The sequence below is a fragment of the Acipenser ruthenus genome, chromosome 44 (genome assembly GCF_902713425.1).
Source record: "Acipenser ruthenus chromosome 44, fAciRut3.2 maternal haplotype, whole genome shotgun sequence".
NCBI classification, from domain to species: Eukaryota; Metazoa; Chordata; class Actinopteri; order Acipenseriformes; family Acipenseridae; genus Acipenser; species Acipenser ruthenus.
The window spans coordinates 8,174,475-8,200,000 of NC_081232.1; the positions used below are offsets into that span (position 1 = coordinate 8,174,475).

The 25,526-nt window shown below is 39.7% G+C and overlaps 2 protein-coding genes across 4 annotated transcripts in view; one reads left to right on the forward strand and one right to left on the reverse strand.

The window, feature by feature from the left end:
* Positions 1–7,310: 7,310 nt before the first annotated feature.
* Positions 7,311–12,139, forward strand: LOC117398788 (CD276 antigen homolog). The gene is made up of 2 exons (XM_034914367.2): positions 7,311–7,443; positions 8,859–12,139. The coding sequence occupies exons 1-2, from the start codon at positions 7,328–7,330 to the stop codon at positions 9,958–9,960; spliced, it is 1,218 nt and encodes a 405-aa protein (XP_034770258.2). The 5' UTR covers positions 7,311–7,327; the 3' UTR covers positions 9,961–12,139.
* Positions 12,140–22,375: 10,236 nt separating this feature from the next.
* Positions 22,376–25,526, reverse strand: part of LOC117398767 (erythroid membrane-associated protein-like) — a 112,211-nt gene continuing 109,060 nt past the window's right edge. For 2 of the 3 annotated variants that reach the window (XM_059012317.1, XM_059012319.1), the window contains 3 exons: positions 23,789–23,815; positions 23,665–23,691; positions 22,376–23,352 (listed from right to left, as the gene is read on the reverse strand). In XM_059012317.1, coding sequence (XP_058868300.1) covers positions 22,850–23,352; positions 23,665–23,691; positions 23,789–23,815 — 557 coding nt within the window. In that variant the 3' untranslated portion in view covers positions 22,376–22,849. Of the gene's footprint in view, positions 23,353–23,664; positions 23,692–23,788; positions 23,816–24,186; positions 24,214–24,429; positions 24,466–24,579; positions 24,607–24,835; positions 24,872–25,526 lie in introns of all 3 variants that reach the window. The other variant, XM_059012320.1, reaches the window with a different exon arrangement.

Consider the following 25,526-nt stretch of genomic DNA (forward strand, 5'->3'; position numbering starts at 1 on the left):
GAATTAGCAAACGTGATCATTGTTGAAGAGAAATTTTAAAAATCGCATTGTTTCCGAGACAATTGAACTATAATCTGTACTCTCGTTGTCTTTGCACGATATCAGAACAATCCAGCAAAGAGATACAGTAGTTTATTCAACATGACATTAACCTCTTCAGCTCCAGGATGCACATCAAAGGAAAGAGCACTTGCATTACCATGCTTTTAAAATTAACTATAAAAGCAATAAGTATTAGCTTTATCAAAACATATTTTATTTATTGTTCAGCCTCAATGATAAGCATGAACAAACCATGGAAAATGAACCAGCAGAGCATCTTCATTGCAAAACAACCTCATGAAATACTGTTAATAGTAAATTAAATATCTCCAAGCCTTACAAAACTTGCAACAATATTTCACAGTGTAACTCTATATAACTGTTTATCGTTCATAAAAATTACACATGTATATTTTACCTTTTACAAAATGTTTTTTATGCATCATTTTGTATGTGGTTTACATAAAAAATTGAATATTTCTGTTATGTATTAAAATATTTATTTTGCAGTGTACATTTTGCTAACTAACATATAGATATAATGTATGTTTGTTCTACAAAATAAAATGTAAAAAAAGATCAAACGTTTCTGTCTGTCTTGCTTTATTGAATATGACTATCTAGCACACAGGAGCCTAAAGGGTTAATAAAATGTTATAAATGTATTGACTTTTTTCCAAATAGTATTTTATACCAATTTCAGGGTTAAAATGACCAATTACAATAATGTCTAAATCTGGTACCTGGAGTGCACATTCATTTTTGAATCTGGAGTTGAAGAGGTTAACTCAGACACTGGCACACAGATACAGCAGTTATGAAACATGACATTAACTCAGACACTGGCACACAGATACAGCAGTTATGAAACATGACATTAACTCAGACACTGGCACACAGATACAGCAGTTATGAAACATGACATTAACTCAGACACTGGCACACAGATACAGCAGTTATTACACATGACATTAACTCAGACACTGGCACACAGATACAGCAGTTATTACACATGACATTAACTCAGACACTGGCACACAGATACAGCAGTTATTACACATGACATTAACTCAGACACTGGCACACAGATACAGCAGTTATTACACATGACATTAACTCAGACACTGGCACACAGATACAGCAGTTATGAAACATGACATTAACTCAGACACTGGCACACAGATACAGCAGTTTGAAACATGACATTAACTCAGACACTGGCACACAGATACAGCAGTTATTAAACATGACATTAACTCAGACACTGGCACACAGATACAGCAGTTATTAAACATGACATTAACTCAGACACTGGCACACAGATACAGCAGTTATTAAACATGACATTAACACAGACACTGGCACACAGATACAGCAGTTATTAAACATGACATTAACTCAGACACTGGCACACAGATACAGCAGTTATTAAACATGACATTAACTCAGACACTGGCACACAGATACAGCAGTTATTAAACATGACATTAACACAGACACTGGCACACAGATACAGCAGTTATTAAACATGACATTAACCACTTCAAAGGAAAGAGGACCTCAAGGTTTGCCGTCTATTCTATTTTGTTTTTGTTTCAATCTGATCTCTTTGTGTTCATGCTCCGAGGCAGGGTTAGTAATATGATGTGTGTTTTGAAGTCGGGAAGGAGAGATCTTTTTTTTTTTAAATTATTCTGTTGGGATGAAACCACATGTCCTTATTTTTTATATATTTTTAGTTAATCATACGTTTGTAAATCACAGACTTTTTGAACTGTAGTTTAAAATTGCTAAAAGCCTTTTATTTATTTATTTTATTTTGCTAATAAAAGTTAATAAGAGTTTTTGTTTATTATAGAGTGAAGTACCTGTTTATTACAAATGCAACTATGAATAACTTAACGATGACAAAACTGCCTCTGAATGTCCCTGCTCAAAATATTCTGGAATGCCCCACTGGTAACTGTATTAAACAAATGTGAAGAGGATGCCTTTAATCCTCAAAAATGTGATTTAAAAAATGGATTTCTCGTGTGTGCACCGATCCCTGAACAATAGAGTTAATATAACAATGTATATCTTCTGTAACAAGATTTCAGGTTGTAACACAACAAGCTGTGGAAACATATGCAAGCTGTTTATTTTTATTTTATGTGTTATTACAGTATTATTGGTTTTGTTTTGTTTTTCTTTGAATAAAATGTAAAAAAAAAAAAAAATTTCATAAGGAGCTGTGGGAGGGAGGTGAAATTCACTGGACACCCGCAGGGGTGTACTTTAATAATTCGGCCACAAGGTGGCACTGCGCTGCTGGCTAACTTGGATACCAATAATGGTCAACATAAGAACATAGGAAAGTTTACAAACGAGAGGAGGCCATTCAGCCCATCATGCTCGTTTGGTTTTTAGTAGCTTATTGATCCCAGAATCTCATCAAGCAGCTTCTTGAAGGATCCCAGGGTGTCAGCTTCAACAACATTACTGGGGAGTTGGTTCCAGACCCTCACAATTCTCTGTGTAAAAAAGTGCCTCCTATTTTCTGTTCTGAATGCCCCTTTATCTAATCTCCATTTGTGACCCTTTGTTTCTTTTTTCAGGTCGAAAAAGACCCCTGGGTCGACAGTGTCAATAACTTTTAGAAACTCAGACACTAAATAAGGAGCTGTGTAGGGTTTGGACCGCAGTTTCCAACCACAGCTCCCGCTGTCATGCTTCCTAAAGGGGCAGACCTGAGGAATAGCACAGCATTATTTTTATAGCTCGAGTACCCCTCAAGGCCCGCCTCCCGACCACTCATAGAGAGAGAGAGAGAGAGAGAGAGAAAGAGAGAGAGAGTGCGTGAGCATGTTTTGATATCGTCAACCAACTAAGGTTATCTAATCACTTCAATTTGGCTTTAGGTGACTAAAGCATAATGGCAGCCAAAAAAAGAAAGATGGACATAAGGAAGTTTTTTACAAAAAGCCAAAGTGTAAGTAGGAAGATGTTGTTAAAGTAATAAACACAGTTGATAATGATTCTCATAGCAAATGAAAAAATAATTTACTAATGAAGTTAGCAGTCATACTTTCACTCTAAACAGCATGCATCAATTTATCATTTTATCAGGTGAATGAAGCAGTGCAACCTGGTAAAAGCAGTACAGAGGCAGGTGGAGCAACAGGGTCGCAGGTGAGGTCTGTAATGGCTTAGTGATTATAACAGTGAAAGTGTTAGACTCAGTTTTGAGATATGTTATTGTTTGAGGCACATTGTGATATGATAGTAGGCTAATGCTGTATAGTAATACTCAGCAAATAAAGTTAGCATAGCTATATATTCTCTCTTTATATGGCATGCATTAATTTATTATTTTATCAGGTGAATGAAGCAATGCACCCAGGTACGAGCAGCAGCACAGACACAGGAGAGGCAGGCAGAGCACGTGAGCGTGCATGTGCTCATGTTTGTAGCTGCAGGGGTATTGGTAGCTTACAGTAAGGCTGGGATAGGTTATAATTCAGGTTATTAGTAATTCTATAGCAGGGATGTCAAACCAGCTTCCAGGAGGGACACTTTATCATAGTGTTTTGAGTGTATACCAGCCAACTTCATGTCAATCAAATTGTTCTCGATTCATGTCCAGCATTCATTTCAAGCCACCAGAAGTGACCATTTAACAGCTGTCTCCTAAAAAATTTCTTCCCAGGCGGGCATGCCCCCGAACCCCCCTAGCGACCGCGACTCCGCCCCCCTAAATAATTGTGTCCCCACCAATGTTCAAACCAAACCTACGCCCTTGATTAGAAGCACCCCAGCTCCACGCCCCCTGAACCACGCAAGCTAACATTTAATTGAATCAGGCTGAACAAAACACATTTTGCTTTTTGTTTTTATAAATAAATCATGTATTTAAAATACAGATTTTTACAATCGAAGGGTATTTACCACGAGCATTACCCCGTCTTCAAAGCCAGACCGCCGCAAGAAAACAAGGGCAGGATAAAGACAGAAATAAATGAATAAACACATACATTAATAAATATAACGAGACAAAGCATTCCCTTTGCAAACAATAAAACACAACTTAAAAAACACGTTACCTTTCCACGCTTGTCCGCAGTGTTCACACAGCCGACTTTCTGTGGGTGTGTTTGGTGTCACTCCCTCTACTTTAGACGAGTCTGCTTCGCCTGTCAGCGCTAGATCCAATCTCATTTCATCTCAATTTTCTTACAGGGAGTTTTGCTTGGGCGTTGTCAAGTCTTTTGGAAATAAGCTGACGCTGCCAAAGCCGCGCGGGTAAAGAACGGATAACCAATGAAATGGTCCCTGTAGCGCTGAGGCGCGCAGACTCGTCTGTAGCAGGGGAAGGGACACCAAACACAGAGCACTGCAGACACGCGTGGAAGGTAAAGTGTTTGAAAGATGTTTTTATTGTTTGCAAAGGCAATGCTTTGTCTTGTTATATTTATTAATGTATGTGTTTATTTATTCATTCATTTATGTCTTTATCCTGCCCTTGTTTTCTTGTGGCGGTCTAGTTTTGAAGACGGGGTAATGCTCGTGCTCAATACCCTTCGATTGTAAAATTTGTGTTTTAAATATATTTATTTATTTATAAAAGCAAAATATGTTTTGTTGAGCCTGGTTCGAACATGTACTGTAGTTGGCAAAAGCAACATAATTAAACACGAAGCTATCAAAACAGAGGAAAACAACTAACTTATTTCAGTGTGGCTTTTAGCGTGTACCTGGAATTGTAACAATGGCGTAACTGGAGGGGTGTGTGTGTCTGAATGTTGACAACGAGCCTGCAGTTATTGGAATTGTATCATTAACAGATCATAAGCGCCCTCTGTGGACATTCTTGCTAATGCAGTCAGCACTCGCATATCCGACCCTGTACAGTTTTGACGTCCGTGCAGGTTTAATGAGTGTGACGCATATCTGATTATTTCATTTTGGCCCGTTCCTATGGAGTATATTCCATGCCAAAATTAAAATAAATAAATACAGGAATAAATAAATACATAAATAGATAAATAAATGTCCATGTATGTATTTATTTATTTACCTTTTTATTTATTCATTCATTTATTCATTTCTCTTTTGCCACTTGCTTTTTACATTTCACTCTGTCCATTTCCTTTTCTGCTAGGACATTTCCTTTTCTGCTTCATTATTTACATTTCGATGTGATGCTAGTACACAAAGTGTACCTAGATAGAAATCAATATTGTTAAGGGGGCTAAAACCAATTCCAAAATGTTTTTCCAATATTATAACAGCAACAGAACATTCAAAGAGGAGGTTAAATGTCTAAGAGACACAAATGGCAAAATCATAGATGAAGAAAAAAAAAATAGCAAATATATTAAATGATTACTTTTCACAGGTTTTTACAAAGGAGGACACGGACAGCATGCCCCACATGTCGACCTGTTCCTATCCAATTTTAAATAACTTTAGCATAACAGAGGCAGAAGTGTTAAAGGGACTAGGAGCTCTTAAAATAAACAAATCCCCTGGGCCGGATGAGATCCTCCCAATAGTACTCAAAGAAATGAAAGAAGTTATTTACAAACCGCTAACCAAGATCATGCAACAGTCTCTTGACACGGGTTGTACCGACAGACTGGAAAATAGCAAACGTAATACCGATCCACAAAAAGGGAGACAAAATCGAACCAGGTAACTACAGACCAATAAACCTGATTTCTATTATATGTAGACTTATGGAAACTGTAATAAGATCTAAAATGGAAAATTACCTATATGGTAACAATATCCTGGGAGACAGTCAGCATGCTTTTAGGAAACTAACCTGCTTGATTTTTGAGGATGCGACATCGACAATGGATAATTGCAAAGCATACAACATGGTTTATTTAGATTTCCAGAAAGCTTTTGAGAAGGTCACGCTTAAAAAATTAATTCTCAAACTGAACGCAGTAGGGATTCAAGGAAATGCATGCACATGGATTAGGGGGTGGTTAACATGTAGAAAACAGAAAGTACTGATTAGAGGAGAAACCTCAAAATGGAGCGAGGTAACTAGTGGTGTACCACAGGGATCAGTATTAGGTCCTCTGCTATTCCTAATCTACATTAATGATTTAGATTCTGGTATAGTAAGAAAACTTGTTAAATTTGCAGACGACACAAAAATAGGAGGAATGGCAAACACTGTTGCAGCAGCAAAGGTCATTCAAAATGATCTAGACAGCATTCAGAACTGGGCAGACACATGGCAAATGACATTTAATAGAGAAAAGTGTAAAGTACTGCATGCAAGCAATAAAAATTTGCATTATTAATATAATATGGGAGATACTGAAATTGAAAAAGGAATCTATGAAAAAGATCTAGGAGTTTATGTTGACTGTGGGGAAGCTATATAAAAGGCCAACAAAATGCTCAGATATATTGTGAGAAGTGTTGAATTTAAATCAAGGGAAGTAATGTTAAAACTTTACAATGCATTAGTAAGACCTCATCTGATATATTGTGTTCAGACCCTGAGCAAGTCACTTCACCTCCTTGTGCTCCGTCTTTCGGGTGAGACGTAGTTGTAAGTGACTCTGCAGCTGATGCATAGTTCACACACCCTAGTCTCTGTAAATTGCCTTGGATAAAGGCATCTGCTAAATAAACAAATAAACAACCAAACGAGCAAGCTAGGCTGAATGGCCTCCTCTCGTTTGTAAACTTTCTTATGTTCTTAAGTCACAGTGTAATCACACACTCCCTGCACAGCACTGCACCACCTGTCTTGCTCTGAAAAGAGATCTCCATTCATCATTTGAAAATACTGCATCCCAACTAAACAAAGCGACGTCCCAATTAAACAACGTCAATAGCATTGGGAAGAACCGTCTCCCAGAGTTGTATCCCATTTCAGCAGCAATCCCAATTAGGCAGGTCCGAGTGTGTGTGTGTGTGTGTGTGTGTGTGTGTGTGTGTGTGTGTGCAGCCAGGTTAGTTTGTAATAAGCAGTGTTGTCGTGTATTCACAAGGGTTCAATGTTGGCATGTTTGGTGTAGGCTCTGGGTCTTGAAGAAATGGGGGGGAGACCCTGTGCCTCCTGTAGCGGAAGTGAACCTGCAAGAGAGGCTCATGGGAAGTGTAGTTTTCTGGTTGTGAATCTGTAGGCTTTCACAATGGCCCTTTCCTTGTGGGTTTAATTTCATGAAACTTTCCTGGAGTATATAGTCTATAACTAAGAGCGCTGTGATGTGTAATAATAATGATAAACAGACAGACGAGTCTTTGAATATTTTGTGACTCCAGTGTGTAACATGGTATGAATTTAAGATTTCTCTTGTGTGTCGGTACAGAGATGCAGACGGAGCGTGCAAAGAGTATGGACTCTGCAGGAGAAGAAGCGTCCCTGAATTCACCTGAGCTGCCCTGGAACCAGTAAGAACCCCGATCCAGTATTGTACTCCAGGGTTTCTTTTCTCTTGGCTTCAATGTGTGCCCTTCTCGTCCTGCTCTCTGTGCTGAGTTTGATGCGTCACTTTCTCCTCTTCTTGTCTTCTGTTCTGTTTCAAGTTTCTGCTCACTATTGAACTTGTTTCATTGGCACCGGATCACATCAGGCAGCCTGGGAGCAAACTGTCCCAGTGAGTGTCCGATTCATAAATGTGCTGAACCCTGTGTGTGTGTTTATAACCCTGCATGTGTGTGTTTATAACCCTGCATGTGTGTGTTTATAACCCTGTATGTGTGTTTATAACCCTGTGTGTGTTTTTAGAACCCTGCGTGTGTGTTTTTAACCCTGTGTGTCATTTTTCTACTCTGCGTGTGCGTGGGAGTGTGTGTGTGTGTGTGTGTTTGTGTGTGTGTTTATAACCTTGTTGCTCCCTGTGTGTGTGTGTGTGTGTGACAAATGTGTGTTTTATTTATTTCTTAGCAGACGCCCTTATCCAAACAAAAACACATTTCAAGAATCACAGTATAAGTATTTATACAATTAAGAGCAAGATAAATACAATGACTTTGGTTCTAGCAAGTACAAGTATGACAAAATACAATTCAATAACGGAGCAGATAAGTGTCACTGATAGTTACATCAGGATACGATTAAATACAAAATACTACAGATTAAATAACACTTGTGACAGATTACAGTCTCTAAAGTACAGAATTTAATGTAGTAATATAGGGAGCAGAGAAAAGCAAGTAAAGCACATTTAAGGAGAATTGATAAGTGTCCAGAACGAAAAGAGGAGTTCTACAGGTGCTGTCTGAAGAGGTGAGTCTTGAGGAGGCGCCGGAAGGTGGTCAGGGACTGGGCAGTCCTGACATCTGTAGGAAGGTCATTCCACCACTGCGGAGCAAGGGTGGAGAAGGAGCGGGCTCTGGAGGCAGGGGAGCGTAGCGGAGGTAGAGCCAGTCTTCTAGTGCAGGCGGAGCAGAGAGGTCGAGTGGGGGTGTAGGGAGAGATGAGGGTCTGGAGGTAGTTGGGTGCAGTCTGGTCAAGGCATTTGTAGGCTAGTACAAGAGTCTTGAACTGGATGTGAGCGGTGATTGGGAGCCAGTGGAGTGAGCGGAGCAGTGGAGTTGCGTGGGAGAAGCGAGGCAGAGAGAACACCAGGCGAGCAGCAGAGTTCTGGATGAGCTGGAGCGGACGGGTGGCAGACGCAGGGAGGCCAGCCAGGAGGGAGTTGCAGTAGTCTAGGCGGGAGAGTACCAGGGCCTACTCTGGTGTGTGTGTATCTGTGTGTTATAACCCTGGTGCTCTGTGTGTGTGTGTGTGTGTGTGTTGTGTGGGGGGGGGCTCTGTCTGTCTGTCTGTGTGTTTCTGAACATTTTTCTCTTCTCATGTTCAGGCTCTATTTGAAGAGAATGACCAAGTCCAGGATCCAGTTAAGGAGGAGAGTGTGCTTCACTGGCCCTGCTGCTGCTGCTGTTACCGGGGTATTGGCAATCCTCATACTGGCTGCTGGCAGTGTGAGCAGCGACAGTGAGTTTGTGAAAGTCTCGAGCTCAGTGAACTGTACTGACGGGCAGGACTGTATCCTGAGCTGCACCTTCAACTACACAGCTGGAGGCTGGGATGAGAGGTCAGGTGTGATCTGGAGAAGAGCAGAAGCGGACCGCATCGTTCACGGTTACCATGACAACATGGACCAGCTTGCCGATCAGTCCCCTCAGTATGTGAGCAGGACCAGTCTGTTTGATTCTGAGCTGCAGCGCGGGAACGCTTCACTGCTGCTGAGGAGAGTCAGGGAGGAAGATGCTGGAGAATACAAGTGCTCTGTTTACACTCTTAGACTGTACGGGTCGGGCCTAACTGAGGTAGTCGTGGTTCCGGCTCAACCCACAACAGCACCAGCTCATGTGACAGTCCCTAGCTCAGTGAAGTGTACTGACGGGCAGGACTGTATCCTGAGCTGCACCTTCAACTACACATCTGGAGGCTGGGATGAGAAGTCAGGTGTGATCTGGAGAAGAGCAGAAACGGGGCGCATCGTTCACAGTTACCATGACAACACGGACCAGCTTGACCATCTGCTCCCTCAGTATGTGAGCAGGACCAGCCTGTTTGATTCTGAGCTGCAGCGCGGGAACGCTTCACTGCTGCTGAGGAGAGTCAGGGAGGAAGATGCTGGAGAATACAAGTGCTCTGTTTACACTCCTAGACTGTACGGGTCGGGCCTGACTGAGGTAGTCGTGGTTCCGGCTCAACAACACCACTGGTGGGTTTCAGGAGTTCTTCTTTGTGTGATTGCAGGGCTCTGTGTCGGTCTGTGGCTGTACAAAAAACATGCAGGTTGCTGCTGGAAGTCCAACAAGGCTTCTTGTCCAGCACAGGCAGTGCCGTTATCAGACGTGATCGAGGAGCCCAGTGAAGTCAGACCGCTCCCCTGCACTGCTCAATTTACCCAGTTTAATACAAGCTCCCAAAACGAAATAGTCACTTTGAATTAGGAAACGTGATCAGTGTTGAAGAGAAATTTTAAAAATCACATTGTTTCCGAGACAATTGAACTATAATCTGTACTCTCGTTGTCTTTGCACAATATTGGAACAATCCAGCAAAGAGATACAGTAGTTTATTCAACATGACATTAACCTCTTCAGCTCCAGGATGCACATCAAAGGAAAGAGCACTTGCAGTACCACGCCCTGCCGGCGCACGTCAAGGTTTGCCGTCTGTTCTCTGGGGTTTTTATTTTCAATCTGATCTCTTTGTATTCATGCTCTGAGGCAGGGTTAGTGTGTGTGTTTTGAAGTCGGGGAGGAGAGATGGAAATCATCAGGTGACTTTATTATGCAGGTGCGTTCCGTGCACAAATCCCTCTGTATCTGTGAAGACATTGACAAGAGCTGGAGACGATCAACGATCTCAAGTATATAGAGAGTATTTCATTGTATTGTTTCTACAGTTTTGCTTGTCTACCTTTTATTTTATGTTCGTATTTGATTGCAAAATATATATGGCAGCGTACATGGATTGTGAGAAGTGGAGCGCTGAAGAGTTTGAGTCGTGTTCGGAGGATTTCTGAAAGCAGCGACAGCACTTGGAGTATCTTTTACAGTGCTGGGACAAAATACTGTGAAGCCAGAAATACTTGCAACCAAAACATTCAGTGAATCACTCCCGTAAAACCTGTTTTACTCCAGGGGGAGGAAGTGTGGACCTTGTGTCCATATGTATAAGCTGTAGCACGTTTGTGCTTTTGTTGTTTTTAAATATTACAATCAACTATTACCTCAAACTATGTTCTCTTTTAGCATGCTTGCACACTCTCTGTGTTTCTGTGTTTCTGGATACTGCACTTTGTTTTGGATTTCTTTAAATTACTACTGCTTTGCACACAACACTGCCATAGGAAGTGACTTGAAGTTTTGTGATAGTCTGTGGGACAACACCGCTCAGCGCTGTGACAAGGCACCTGACTCTTTAAGAGCTAGTCATTTTTTGTGTAGAGAAGGATGTGGTTGCTGTGTGGGCTTGTTAGAAAAAGTATTTTTTTAATCTACTGCTCGGGGAGTGGAGGGTATACACAACTCAGGAAAGAAATCTATATAAAAAATCAGAATCAATTCTACAATTATCTCCTTTAGCGGAGTTTGAAATTCACCTTTGTGAATATTAATAGAGATTTATTGAAGTCTTTATATCCAGGCTGTGGATTCCTGGCCACTGTCTCACCAAGCTGTTCCTGCTTTACCCTGGGATTGAGAAGGATCATTTCTCCGAGCTGCCTTTCCATTTGGAAATGGTTTTTGTTGGAAGGATTTTTCCAAACCCAGGTGGTTCTGTGGCTGCACCGCTTCCTGAACGCTGGGTGAGATCTGGGTGCTCAGATTTATTTGTATTTTTGTTATTATTTGTTTTTTTTCTGATTTCTTTTAGCCTGCAGAGGGCGCTGTTGTCTGTGGCCTGGCTACCACCTATGGTACACAATATGGTGCAGGTGCTCAAAGAATAATGAAAACGAAAAGGCAAAAAGAAAAAGGGAAAATAAAACACAATAATGAAAACTACAAAATAAAGGTGCTGCACTCCAGCGGGTTTTCTCAATTGTCGCTACCCGTACGACCCGGGTCTCCGTCCTACACTCTGCTGTTCCCTCAGCTATTTCTAGACACTATCGGGGTCTGCCCGAGGATTCCCCGCTCTCTCTCTCTATTTCTTTAGTTTCTTCTCTTTGAGTTTCTTTTGTTTTCTGTCCCGTCTGTCCACAGTCTTGCTGAGCAGCGTGACCGCTTGCTCAGTGTTAGGTCTAAAGGGGCAGATCTGAGGAAACACCAAAGTATTAATGTATAGGTCCAGCAAGCCCCGCCTCCCAGCCACTCAGAGAGCAAGAAAGCCCACACACCCTCTTCCACGCCTCTCACCTCCCTGCCATGACTGACAGACAGGTCCCACGGGACTGCCGCCTCTTCCTGCAGCACTGTGCATACGTCAGACAGCCAGTCCAGGTCTCCCCTGTTACAGCATTACATAATGAAACTTGAATATTTCTATTATGTATATAAAACATTTATTTTACTGTATACATTTTGCTAACTAATATATATGTTTTGTTATGCAAAAATAAAATTGAAAAAAAGATCAATCTTTTGTGCCTGTCTTGCTTTATTGAATATGACTATCTAGGGTTAATAAAACTGTTATAAATGTATTGACTTTTTTCCAAATATTATTTTATACCACTTACAATAATGTCTAAATCTGGTACCTGGAGTGCACGTTCATTTTGAATCTGGAGTTGAAGAGGTTAACGATTATCATGCGAGTTGTTATGATAGATATGAAATCTGCAATGCGTGCTACGGAGTGCGGCTCATGTGAAATGTATACAGCTGTTGATCCATCACAATTTTTGAATGTCTTTTATTGTCAGAAATGTTCTCTTATAAATATATTAACGCAGAAAGTTGCTGAACTTGAAAATCAAATCGTAACACTCAGATCTATACAAGTGAGCAGTTTATAGAAAACAGTGTTCATGAGGTAAACAACACCTGGTTAACTTCAGATATTGCAGCTGAGACCTCTGACTTATTGGTCTCAAATGCTCATGAGGAATCAAACTCCTCCTTATCAAACACTGCATTTCCTGTTATGGAAGGGTTACATGGAGAGGATGTTCACTAGACTAGACCATGGTGGACAGCTAGGAAAACCCATAGAACGCCTAAAAATAAACAACCAGAGGGTATTGCATTATCCAACAAATATCAAGTCTAAAGTACCGGAAATTAGACCATACAGAAAGCAATGTGGATGTTTCATTGGTAGGGGACTCTACAATTCGCTATGATTTCACTCGTAAAGATCCATTGAACAGGTCTGTAACCTGCCTTCCAGGAGCAAACATTCAGGGCATTGATATCAGAATACACAAACTGGTAAATGGATCCAATAAAACACAAACAGAGCCGGTAGTAATTGTGCATGAAGGTGCTAATGACATAAAAGACAGAAAATCAGAAGTGAAGAAACAAAGACTTAAATATTTCATCAATAAATAATTGGTTAGCTGTGAGGTGTGTTCAAGAACAGATAGGATACATTAACAACTGAGAACATTAGATAACCTGAGATCCCTGAATATGGGATTGCTGGTAATCCCTAAAATAAAGTATGTTAAATGGGGAGGAAGAGCTTTTTGTTATAGAGGCCGAAAACTTTGGAATGAGCTGCCAGCACATGTGAGGGAAGCTGAGACTCGATCTGTTTTTAAAACCAGACCAGATTTTTATAATATGTATATATCTGTTTAGTTTTTATTGTTGTATCTGTTTGTATTTGATCTGCATTTTATATACAGTGTGTATATATATATATATATATATATATATATATATATATATATATATATATATATATATAAATTCAGTTACTGGTGTTTACATTTTACATTTCTTAAACTGTTTTAACGTGAATACCAAACGTGCAATACATTCATGAAACAATTACCTATAAAGACTTGGCGTTACACAGCGCCATCTAGTGACTTAAATACACACCTTTTAATAACTGGATTAATATGAAAAGAACCTTTTAAAAGAAACTGTTAGGGATATTTAAATGTTAGTAAGTGCTCAACACCACAATCTATTTTAAAACTAAGCAGCATGTTACTTAAATTATCCTAATCACCTCTGCTATCAGTAAACCTTACATCGCAGAGTAATTAAAATCAGACTTACCTTAAATTAATTGTCTTGATTTCATCTGTGCAGTCTCTAATAATGTCAGTAACATGCAGTGATCAAATCTCTGTTCAGTGTCGGGGACATTCTTGTCATTGTAGTCATTTCTCACACGTTTCCCATCTTCAGACACAATGAGGCGACGGTGTGCTGTATCAGGGTCCAGAGTCACAGCCACTGGAGACGAGAAGCAAGCACCCTTAATCATCAATGTTAATAGACATAGATTTTTAATGTACAGCAATAGATATATTTTACTATGGATGGATTCATGTATAAGATTGTTTATGGTGTTTATACAAGTGCTTTATATGATGAAGAAACTACAGCTCTGACCAAAAAGTTTTGCATCACCCTCAATATAGAATGAACTAATTTTGCTTCATAAAGTCGAATGTAAACCTGCTCAATAATGTTACATTAACTGTAATTACTCACAGCTTTGTAGTTTTCCCAGATACTTAATGAAAATAACTGACATTTTGAAAACTAACATAAAATACTTACTATACTGCTATTATCACTTCAAGTAGACTTTTTTTCCAATATGATTAAGCAGTTTCATTTGAATACATCATGATGTTAAATAAAAGATCTAAGTTATGTTCATATAGTTTTTTTTATTATTATGTTTCAATCCTAAACTTCTAGGTGATGCAAAACTTTTGTCCAGAGCTGTGTGTTTAACCCTAAATAATACAACAACATTTAGTGAATTCCTTATTTCAAGTATCTGCTTAGCAACGCGGCATCATTTGCAATAGTGCTGTTTGCACAGCCATTCTGTAGCTGAATTTGAATAGATGCTAGAGAGAATCCAGAATGAGATGCAGCTCTTAATACATTTCACCATGCACAGTAAACTGTTAATACTACAAACACTGGTAACAATGTCATGTCAATTCAATGCCTGCTTGTTGCTAGTTTTGTTACATTTATTAACATTTCCATTTACACAAAATGCTGCAAATCACACTTTGGAATAACAATTCTGTATTGTGAATGACAGCGCTCTCTATCTTCAATGTTATTGAGAAATGCCTTTGTAGACAAAAGTAAGTGGCTGATTGGTTTTATAAAAAAAAAAAAAAAAATACCTGATTCAGCTTGGATCTGCTTCCATTCTATCAGAAATAAAACAGAGACAGAGGAAAATAATGCTGTTAAATAATTCTGCACACAGAGTTCATTCATTACTCCTTTATTTTAGAGTAATACACAATACAGTATTAATTACTACTCTATAAGAACCCAAGCCAAGCATTTCTGTGAATGCCTTCCTCAGAGTAATGTGTGTGTGTGTGACAGAAATACAATGAGTCTTGGTTGTAAATCTTCCTCCCGACCTGTGAGGGCGCTAAGCAGCGAGAACAGAGTTCTTTGGACAGGCTGGTGTGACAGATCTTTCCCAGGGTTGGGAAGTCGGCCAGCCTGGATGAAGGCGAGACTCCATTGCAAGAACACATTAACCCGGACGGGAAACAATGTAGCAACTACAAATGAGAGAGGTGGCTGCACTCGTTTACCAAGGGGTCATGTAGGATGGAATAAAAGGGGGCGGAGAATCGCAATCTGTTCCTTCACTTGGTTTGTGTTATTAAACCTAGAAGGACTGTGAGAGACCCCTGAGACCGTGAGTGTTTTGTTTCTGTCTGTTAGTAATTGTCTTGTTTGTAAATTACTAGACAGCTAATACGTTTCCGGAGCTGTCGCCTTGAGCCAGCACAAAGCAGGAACAACACATCACCACTGTCACGAAATAAACTGTATCACCCACCACGAGCACTACAGCACGCACCCAGGACTGGGGACCGTGTCTGTATTATTGTGGGGCGGATAAGGGCGTCGGCTAAGAAATAAATAATAATAATAATAATAATAATAATGTTTATTATCTGGGACTGCAATCCTAGTTGTTATTTACCCTGTGCTTTACACATTGGTGTGTATTATCTGGGACTGCAATCCTAGTTGTTATTTACCCTGTGCTCTACACATTGGTGTGTATTATCTGGGACTGCAATCCTAGTTGTTATTTACCCTGTGCAGTACACATTGGTGTGTATTATCTGGGACTGCAATCCTAGTTGTTATTTACCCTGTGCTTTACACATTGGTGTGTATTATCTGGGACTGCAATCCTAGTTGTTATTTACCCTGTGCAGTACACATTGGTGTGTATTATCTGGGACTGCAATCCTAGTTGTTATTTACCCTGTGCTTTACACATTGGTGTGTATTATCTGGGACTGCAATCCTAGTTGTTATTTACCCTGTGCAGTACACATTGGTGTGTATTATCTGGGACTGCAATCCTAGTTGTTATTTACCCTGTGCTTTACACATTGGTGTGTATTATCAGGGACTGCAATCCTAGTTGTTATTTACCCTGTGCTTTACACATTGGTGTGTATTATCAGGGACTGCAATCCTAGTTGTTATTTACCCTGTGCAGTACACATTGGTGTGTATTATCTGGGACTGCAATCCTAGTTGTTATTTACCCTGTGCTTTACACATTGGTGTGTATTGCCGGGGGATTATTGTTTGGTCGCCAGACCTGGAAAACAAAATAAAACTCCTTTCCAAACTGGATTATAATCTCTGTCTGTTTCATTCACGCACTGCATCACTCCTGCACCTGTACCCAATCAACCACTTTGCCACACGATGTGAGAGATATTGGAAGTGTCTGTTTCTTCTCCTGTCTGGATTATAATCTCTGTCTGTTTCATTCATGCACTGCATCACTCCTGCACCTGTACCCAATCAACCACTTTGCCACACGATGTGAGAGATATTGGAAGTGTCTGTTTCTTCTCCTGTCTGGATTATAATGTCTGTCTGTTTCATTCACGCACTGCATCACTCCTGCACCTGTACCCAATCAACAACTTTGCCACACGATGTGAGAGATATTGGAAGTGTCTGTTTCTTCTCCTGTCTGTTTAAGTGGATCTTGTGAGATTACAGGCAGCTCATCCAGAACTCCATTCAGAAATTCTGCACAGGTAAAAAAAAAAAAAAAAAAAAAAAAATTAGACAAAAAATGTCAAGTTTACCTGATTTGAGGAAAAATCCTTTGGATTCTGCTGAGACAAAATAGAAGATTTTCAATACCAGTCAATAACAGCCCTGGTAATGTCTTCAGTGCTATCAATCTACAACAGTATGTATTGTGAGTGATGTGGTGCATATTAATCTCAGTAAAGCAGACAAACATTTCAACAACTTTGTTTCTATGTTTAGAGGCTGCAGTGGTGAAATAACTAGACTCTCAGACTCTACTGGCCTGGGATCCAATCGGATGTGAATAAACCTACAGCCTATAACATGATGCGGCACTTTTGGAATCCCCAGTGCTGTAAAATGCTCTAAAACAAATCCAGATCTTGTTTATCTTAACGGGGTATATATACACCCGATACGCATGCCAGCGTCAGTGACACACTGTCGCTGGAGGTGAAAAGAGCTCAGGTCCTCCTGGCGCTGGTGTGTAACAGCTGTAACATGTTAAACCAGCGCTCAGTGTATAACACCTGTAACATGTTAAACCAGCGCTCAGTGTATAACACCTGTAACATGTTAAACCAGCGCTCAGTGTGTAACACCTGTAACATGTTAAACCAGCGCTCAGTGTGTAACACCTGTAACATGTTAAACCAGCGCTCAGTGCCGCACCGCCGCGGACCAGCAGACCATTGCAAGCTAGCAAGCCAATATAGAAAGTGTCACATGACAAGAGTTCGTGTGGTGTATTAGCTTGCTGAAATCATCTTTAGAAACTTTATTTTTATTTTTGATGGCGCACATTGTAAGTGAATATTCTGGAAGACGAGACTCCCTTTTCAAAATGCGTAGAAACAAGCAATCAGCAGCGACAGTGCTTCCCGGCATCTTTTGTCAAAATTCTCTTTTTATATTTATTTTCTGTTAACATTAGTTTATGGATAATCTTGTTTGCTTTTAAACCAATTAAATTGTTACAAAAAAAAGACTATTCTATTGTCCATTCATTTTAATTCCGTACATGGTATTTTTGTACTGGTGCTCAAATATACACTCCCTTTTTTCTTTATATATTTACCCTAGACCTCTCTTAATATAATTTTAGGAAATGACATGTCAGCACTGTACTTGCATCCAGAGCACTTCTGCCAATGAAAATAAAAATATGGCTAAAAACAAAACAGTATTCGGTTCAACAGAGACAGTTAGTAAGTTAAAAACAAATAAGCCAAGTGCTCCGTGTCTGTCTGTACAGTTTGAAATTTGAATGTGCCGCCCCTGCTTGCTCTGCGACGCTCATCCAATAGGCAGGGACGGGACGTTGAAAACAATTGTGGGAAATGTGGGACCAGGCATAGAAGCAAAGGTATATTTCACGGTCTTAAAACGACACTGAACGCTGGTTTAACATGTTACCGGTGTTACACACCAGCGCCAGGAGGCACTGAGCGCTTTTCATCTCCAGCGGCAGTGTGTCACTGACGCTGGCATGCGTATCGGGTGCACTCAGCGCCAATACCAACCCAAAATTACAATAGAGTTTCACAACCCCCAATTATATCTCAAAATACATTCAACTACTTCACCCAAATCCAAAGTTAATGAAACTGTCCTACCTTACGTTGCCAGCAGAGGTCGCAGCAGTGCACTCTTCTGCGCAATCCTGTCAATAACTCCATCACTGTCTAGGGCCCTTAGTATCTCTTTCTCTGTAGACATTAGCATGAACCCTTCCAAGTGGTCTTGGGACATAGTGCTTCTCAGTCTATTCTTGACAAACTTCATAGTAGAGAAACACCTTTCACATGCTACTTGCGTTACTGACAAAGTCAGGAGGAATTTGTAGCCCAAACCAATTACATGATAGGCATCAGTTAATTAATTGTACCGGGACAGAATCAAATAGCAACACATTGCACAGTTTTTGCATGAAGTGCTTTGTTCTCTATCTCCAGCTCTTCTTCACATGCTCCACTGTTTCCATCCTCCTCAGGCACCTCACTTGTTGTTCTGACCCTGTATCCACCCCAAGCTGACATCTTCAGTCTGTCACACTGTGTTTGGGTGATAACAAAAAAATGTGTCCAGCTCTTTGGACTGAGGGCGTGTGAAGTAATCAAAGCTACCAGCTGACCCCCCTGCATTCACTTCATATACCTGCATCTTCTTGCTCTCCTTCTCTTTCCTCAGCTGTTGTTCTCTCTGCACTGGACCCTGCAACAGCATCCATTCTCTCCCTCTCTCGCGCCTCAAGCTCAGCAGCATCTGACACTGCTGCTGTACCCTTGTGCAAGGTACTTTACCTAGATTGCTCCAGTAAAAACCCAACTGTATAAATGGGTAATTCTATGTAAAAATAATGTGTAAAAAATAATGTAATTGTATGTAAAAAAAAAAAAAAGTTATATCTTGTAACAATTGTAAATCGCCCTTGGATAAGGGCATCTGCTAAGAAATAAATAATAATACGCTGTGAGTGTCCAGTAGGGGGCAATACTATAGCCAAATAGCATGTCATGCTATAGTTATACAAATAAAAATTGGCTAATACCACCATCAGCTCGGCTTGCCATGATTTTGTTTCAGTTTCTATCAGGGGTAACCAGCTAAATGGTGAAGAGAAAGAGAGACGTGACCTCGGAAATGTCTGAGATAATGTTTTTTTTATAGCATAACTATACATAGCTGACTAGATCGCAAAAAGTGACTAACGTCACAAATATTGTTGTAGCTGTTTTATAAAAGCAATAAGGTACGAGAGGCAGTGATATATCGTGTATATAGTCACAGCTAGGGCGTTATTAGGTACGAGGCGCAGCCAAGTCTTTAATCTATTTTAATGCATCCATAAACTCTACTGCTTGTACCTGCTGTGCTCGACCCTGCCACAGTGTTAATCATCCGCTGAGGGGTCTGATTAACACTGGCATCCTGACGTCCCTCGCTCTCCCTACTACCAGCCGGCCTACAGAACATGTCAGTCATTTTTGTGCACTTTGCGGCATCTGCATCGAGAGACCGTTGCCGTTTGTCTCTAATCTTTTCTGCCCCACCTTTTCTTTTTATCTCCATTTTCTACACTGACACTCATCCACTATCAATACATGAGGTTCAAACAAAAGACGAAATCTGGCTGACCAATCCCGTTCTAAGAAAATCCGGGGAAGTCCAATCAGGGAGTGGCCACTCCTTGCCCCCCCTTAGATATTGCGATATTGGATCTACCCAAGAGATGACTGGTGTGGTGATGTATGCGCGCGAGATAGCCAGACTGCCAAGTTAATAACAGCGTAATTCTCAGCATGTAATGGGAAAAAAATAATAATTATAAATCAAACAGAGACCAGCGGCCCACGCACGTCCAAACACACCGGCCCACCGGGGATTCTCCTGCACTTCCCGATGGCCAGTCCACGCCTGTTATTTAGGGTGCTGCTGTATTTAAAACACACAGAACAGTAGAAACAGAAACAAGAAACAAAGCACAACCTGCTATAGTTATATACTGTATCACACAGCTACAGTGCCTTGCGAAAGTATTCGGCCCCCTTGAACTTTGCGACCTTTTGCCACATTTCAGGCTTCAAACATAAAGATATGAAACTGTAATTTTTTGTGAAGAATCAACAACAAGTGGGACACAATCATGAAGTGGAACGAAATTTATTGGATATTTCAAACTTTTTTAACAAATAAAAAACTGAAAAATTGGCCGTGCAAAATTATTCAGCCCCTTTACTTTCAGTGCAGCAAACTCTCTCCAGAAGTTCAGTGAGGATCTCTGAATGATCCAATGTTGACCTAAATGACTAATGATGATAAATAGAATCCACCTGTGTGTAATCAAGTCTCCGTATAAATGCACCTGCACTGTGATAGTCTCAGAGGTCCGTTTAAAGCGCAGAGAGCATCATGAAGAACAAGGAACACACCAGGCAGGTCCGAGATACTGTTGTGGAGAAGTTTAAAGGCGGATTTGGATACAAAAAGATTTCCCAAGCTTTAAACATCCCAAGGAGCACTGTGCAAGCGATAATATTGAAATGGAAGGAGTATCAGACCACTGCAAATCTACCAAGACCTGGCCGTCCCTCTAAACTTTCAGCTCATACAAGGAGAAGACTGATCAGAGATGCAGCCAAGAGGCCCATGATCACTCTGGATGAACTGCAGAGATCTACAGCTGAGGTGGGAGACTCTGTCCATAGGACAACAATCAGTCGTATACTGCACAAATCTGGCCTTTATGGAAGAGTGGCAAGAAGAAAGCCATTTCTTAAAGATATCCATAAAAAGTGTCGTTTACAGTTTGCCACAAGCCACCTGGGAGACACAGCAAACATGTGGAAGAAGGTGCTCTGGTCAGATGAAACCAAAATCGAACTTTTTGGCAACAATGCAAAACGTTATGTTTGGCGTAAAAGCAACACAGCTCATCACCCTGAACACACCATCCCCACTGTCAAACATGGTGGTGGCAGCATCATGGTTTGGGCCTGCTTTTCTTCAGCAGGGACAGGGAAGATGGTTAAAATTGATGGGAAGATGGATGGAGCCAAATACAGGACCATTCTGGAAGAAAACCTGATGGAGTCTGCAAAAGACCTGAGACTGGGACGGAGATTTGTCTTCCAACAAGACAATGATCCAAAACATAAAGCAAAATCTACAATGGAATGGTTCACAAATAAACATATCCAGGTGTTAGAATGGCCAAGTCAAAGTCCAGACCTGAATCCAATCGAGAATCTGTGGAAAGAACTGAAAACTGCTGTTCACAAATGCTCTCCATCCAACCTCACTGAGCTCGAGCTGTTTTGCAAGGAGGAATGGGCAAAAATTTCAGTCTCTCGATGTGCAAAACTGATAGAGACATACCCCAAGCGACTTACAGCTGTAATCGCAGCAAAAGGTGGCGCTACAAAGTATTAACTTAAGGGGGCTGAATAATTTTGCACGGCCAATTTTTCAGTTTTTTATTTGTTAAAAAAGTTTGAAATATCCAATAAATTTCGTTCCACTTCATGATTGTGTCCCACTTGTTGTTGATTCTTCACAAAAAATTACAGTTTCATATCTTTATGTTTGAAGCCTGAAATGTGGCAAAAGGTCGCAAAGTTCAAGGGGGCCGAATACTTTCGCAAGGCACTGTATATATAATACAGAATACAGTGCTTTAATATGTAACAGAACCTTCACCCACAGTCAATCATGGACGCAATACAATACACTGATGAAATCTTGACTTGAAGTTTTATTTTAAATACCCACTACAAGGCTTCTTTAAAACCTGTGTTCTTTTCTCTCACCAGCACACATTCTTCCCCTATAGACTCTTCTTCTTTTCACAACCTAAATACAAAATATCTAATAACAACGAAACTCCAATACCTTCCTGTATTCTGTCAGAGACAGACAGACAGACAGCAGTTTGTAAATATTTTGTTCCCATCCTTTCCATAGACAACATTTCTTAATTGTAGTGATTTGGGTACAGATTAACTACCAGGGTACAGATTATCATTGTATTTTTAAAATGTGTCTTTTCCTTATGTGTTTTTTCAACAGAAATTAAAAACACATTTTTACGATACTAATTTTAATATTTCCATGTTTGAAGTTAAAATGATATAATAGCATCAGGCCAGGAAAAAATCAGTACACATTTATGTATATATATATTTTTAATAAAGTTGGTAAAATAATACATTGAAAAAAATGTAAAAGAAGATTAGCATCAATATAGCACAAGTCAGAACATTAATCTCAGCCAGCAATAGTATCCAGGTGATATTCCAGTTTCAGTGTAAATATCAACTACATGGAAAAGCGAGCATTCATCCATGTGGCTTTTCTATACAAACCAATACCACTCTTAAACCAGCAAATCTAACATGAATATGCAAGCAGGATATCTGATTGAGGAAATACGAGTCTAAATATTTGAAATAAAATCATGGTGTCAATGTGTTGTTAAAATATCTATGTCCTTGAATTAGAATCCACAGCATATAACTGTGTGTTTATATATATATATATATATATATATATATATATATATATATATATATATATATATATATATATATATATATATATATATATATAGATAGATAGTGTAGCAGGCTACTTGTCAGGACTACACATTCTTCACTTTTGTATTGATTATCAAGGGTCCTTTATCGTGTGACCCTGGGCTGAAAATGGGGTAGACCTGCCCAGGGAATGAGCCTTCTAAAGTATGAATGTGAAATCTGGTCTCTGCATTGTAAAATGACAGCCTTCCTCCCCCGTGATCCAGATACACCCCCCACATCTTGCACATCTTCTCCAGATTTAAGGTCTGATCCACTGACTGGCTCACAGCTTTACAGGTCTTCCCTTTAACCAGCCTCATAAGCCAGTAGCCCTCCCCTGGTTTCTGAGGTATGCTCTTCTCATGAGGGTGTGTGGAGACCCCCAGGACCCAGTAGCCCTTCTCCCCCACCTCCACCTCCCAGTAGTGCCCCCCTGAGGTGAACCCCTCCCTGCCCAGCACACTGGGCCACTCTGCTGATCCCTCCCCTGTGAATCTCACTCGTGAGCCGTCTTCAGAGACTGTGAGGCAGGGACTGGCTGTGTCGGGGTCTAGAGTCACATTGACTGGGGTAAAGGAATGAGAAGAGTGTGTTATTGAGAATCACAGGAAAAGCAGAAAGCAGGGAACTTGACTATTGATGCTTTCTCTCTCTCACGATTATGAACAACAACACTTTCATTCTTTGACATAACAACTGTATTTAGACAGATTTTAATGCTTGTAACTGGAAACAAACATTTAATATTATTTTTTTCTTCTATATATTACATTAGAAATTGCAAGCGATGCTACATTTAATATTTTTTTAAACACATTTAAAACTAAATGTGTTCAATGAGAATTTTGAGAATATGATTTATTCAATGCAAACTTACCACAAGCTTCAATTATTTTTTTCCAATCTGAAATAAACGAATAGAATAATGAATCAAGTGTAAGATAATGAATCTGTGGATTCTGATTACTGTAAGTGTATTAATGCAGATTAAAATGTTATACCTCTGTCAACGGCATAGACACACGTGTCTGTTTGAGAGAAGAGAATATATTTAAGGGTGGGAGGAAATTGACACAATAAAATTATAATTAGTGTCCAAACACACCCTTAATGGGACTCTTCTAATCTGCACACAACTTGGTACAGAGGGTTTGATCCACCCCATTAAATAATTTACACATCTAAACTAATCAATTAAACCTGACATCGATAGCAGCTGCTTTTATCAATACACCCAATGAACCAGTTTTGAAAGATGATTTATAATTCATAATGAAAAAATAACAAAAGAGAGAGAGTCCAGGAGTTTATTAATATTGAAGTGAACCAATGACACATGTTGAATTCACTTATATAAGATAGAAATCCTGAATAGAAAAAACACAACACATATTCTTACTGGTATTCCTTCGAAGTTCTTTAAAATCTAGGAATGAAACACACAGAAACCATTTCATTAAGTGCAGAAGCATTCCCCCCATTTCAGTTTTAAATGTAATAAAACCACAACAGAGTTCTGAGCTATTTAATATTCTCCCTACAATTGGTCTTCAGTGTTACTTTAATAAAATAATAATGTGTTTCTGATCAATTGCATTTGAAATTGTTCAGACTGCCTTTATATGATTTATAATGATCTTACCTCCTTCAACCTTCTCTTTCTCCTGTTTTAAAGTCTCTAAAAGATAGAAAATGAAAAGTTGAGTTTGTATTTCCGCTCATGAACTCATGTGATGCAATACAATGGTTTAATTTAATAAAAAGAATATTGAGATGAATGTATTAATCTTGCCATAATTCTTCTGAAGATCCTCCTTTTCTAAAAGACACAAACAAAGACAGCTTGGTTAGTTTTCCTAGTTTAGAACAGTTGAGATTCATCATTAAGGGTGATATGACTAGATTTCATTGCATTAATTACATTATTAATATGCTTAGAAAACCAAATATGGCAGTTGCCCAATGCATTACTTTGTCATAATTTCATTAGCGATACAGCATTCCATCATTTTTGTTACACTTTCTTTCTGCAAAATAATTACACTTACCTCTTGTCAGTTTCTTGGTCTCTCTTTTCACACGGGCTAAAACAGAAAACAAGGTCAGGTTTGTGTTCCGGTGTTCACTCAATTTTTGCTTCTCATCAGTTTTAGCTTCTTTTTGTACTGCGCATGCTCGCCACTGTCTTTCCACTTACTTGCTTGAATATCAAAGCTTTTCAGATCGTCGCGCGTGCTTTTGTGGCGGAGTTTCAGTTTTGCGACTGTTTGTCAAGTTCCGAGCAAACATAAGAAATGACCAGGAAGGATGAGAACAGTCGCAAAACCACGATTCCCACAGTATGAGGAATGTTATGCAAATGAAACGGCTACCGAAATAACATGAAAATAAATAAACGAACACATAAATAAATGAACACATTTATAAATAAATAAATACAAACTATAATTTAATACAGTATATATTTTTTCCTCTGTCCTGATGTACTTTGCTTTATTATTGTGTTCTGTGAAATGTATCTTCTCTTGTTTCTCAGTGTCTCCTTAAACACGCTCCGCCTTTACACCTTTCGATCCCACCTGTCAGGTGACTGAAATCCTGAAATGACGTAAAAGCTGTCATTAACATAGAGGTTCCTCATTTAAATACTGATTAGTTGTTCCGCAGCCTTTATGTAAATGACACCCATTCCTCCTGTCGGAAAACAGCAGAAAAGTTTTTCATTTTATGATGGAAACA

Coding starts and splice junctions, on each gene's coding strand:
- LOC117398788 (XM_034914367.2), top strand. CDS start 7,328: ATGAATTTAAGATTTCTCTTGTGTGTCGGTACAGAGATGCAGACGGAG. Junction 7,444..8,858: donor CCTGAGCTGCCCTGGAACCA/GTAAGAACCCCG, acceptor TCTCATGTTCAG/GCTCTATTTGAAGAGAATGA.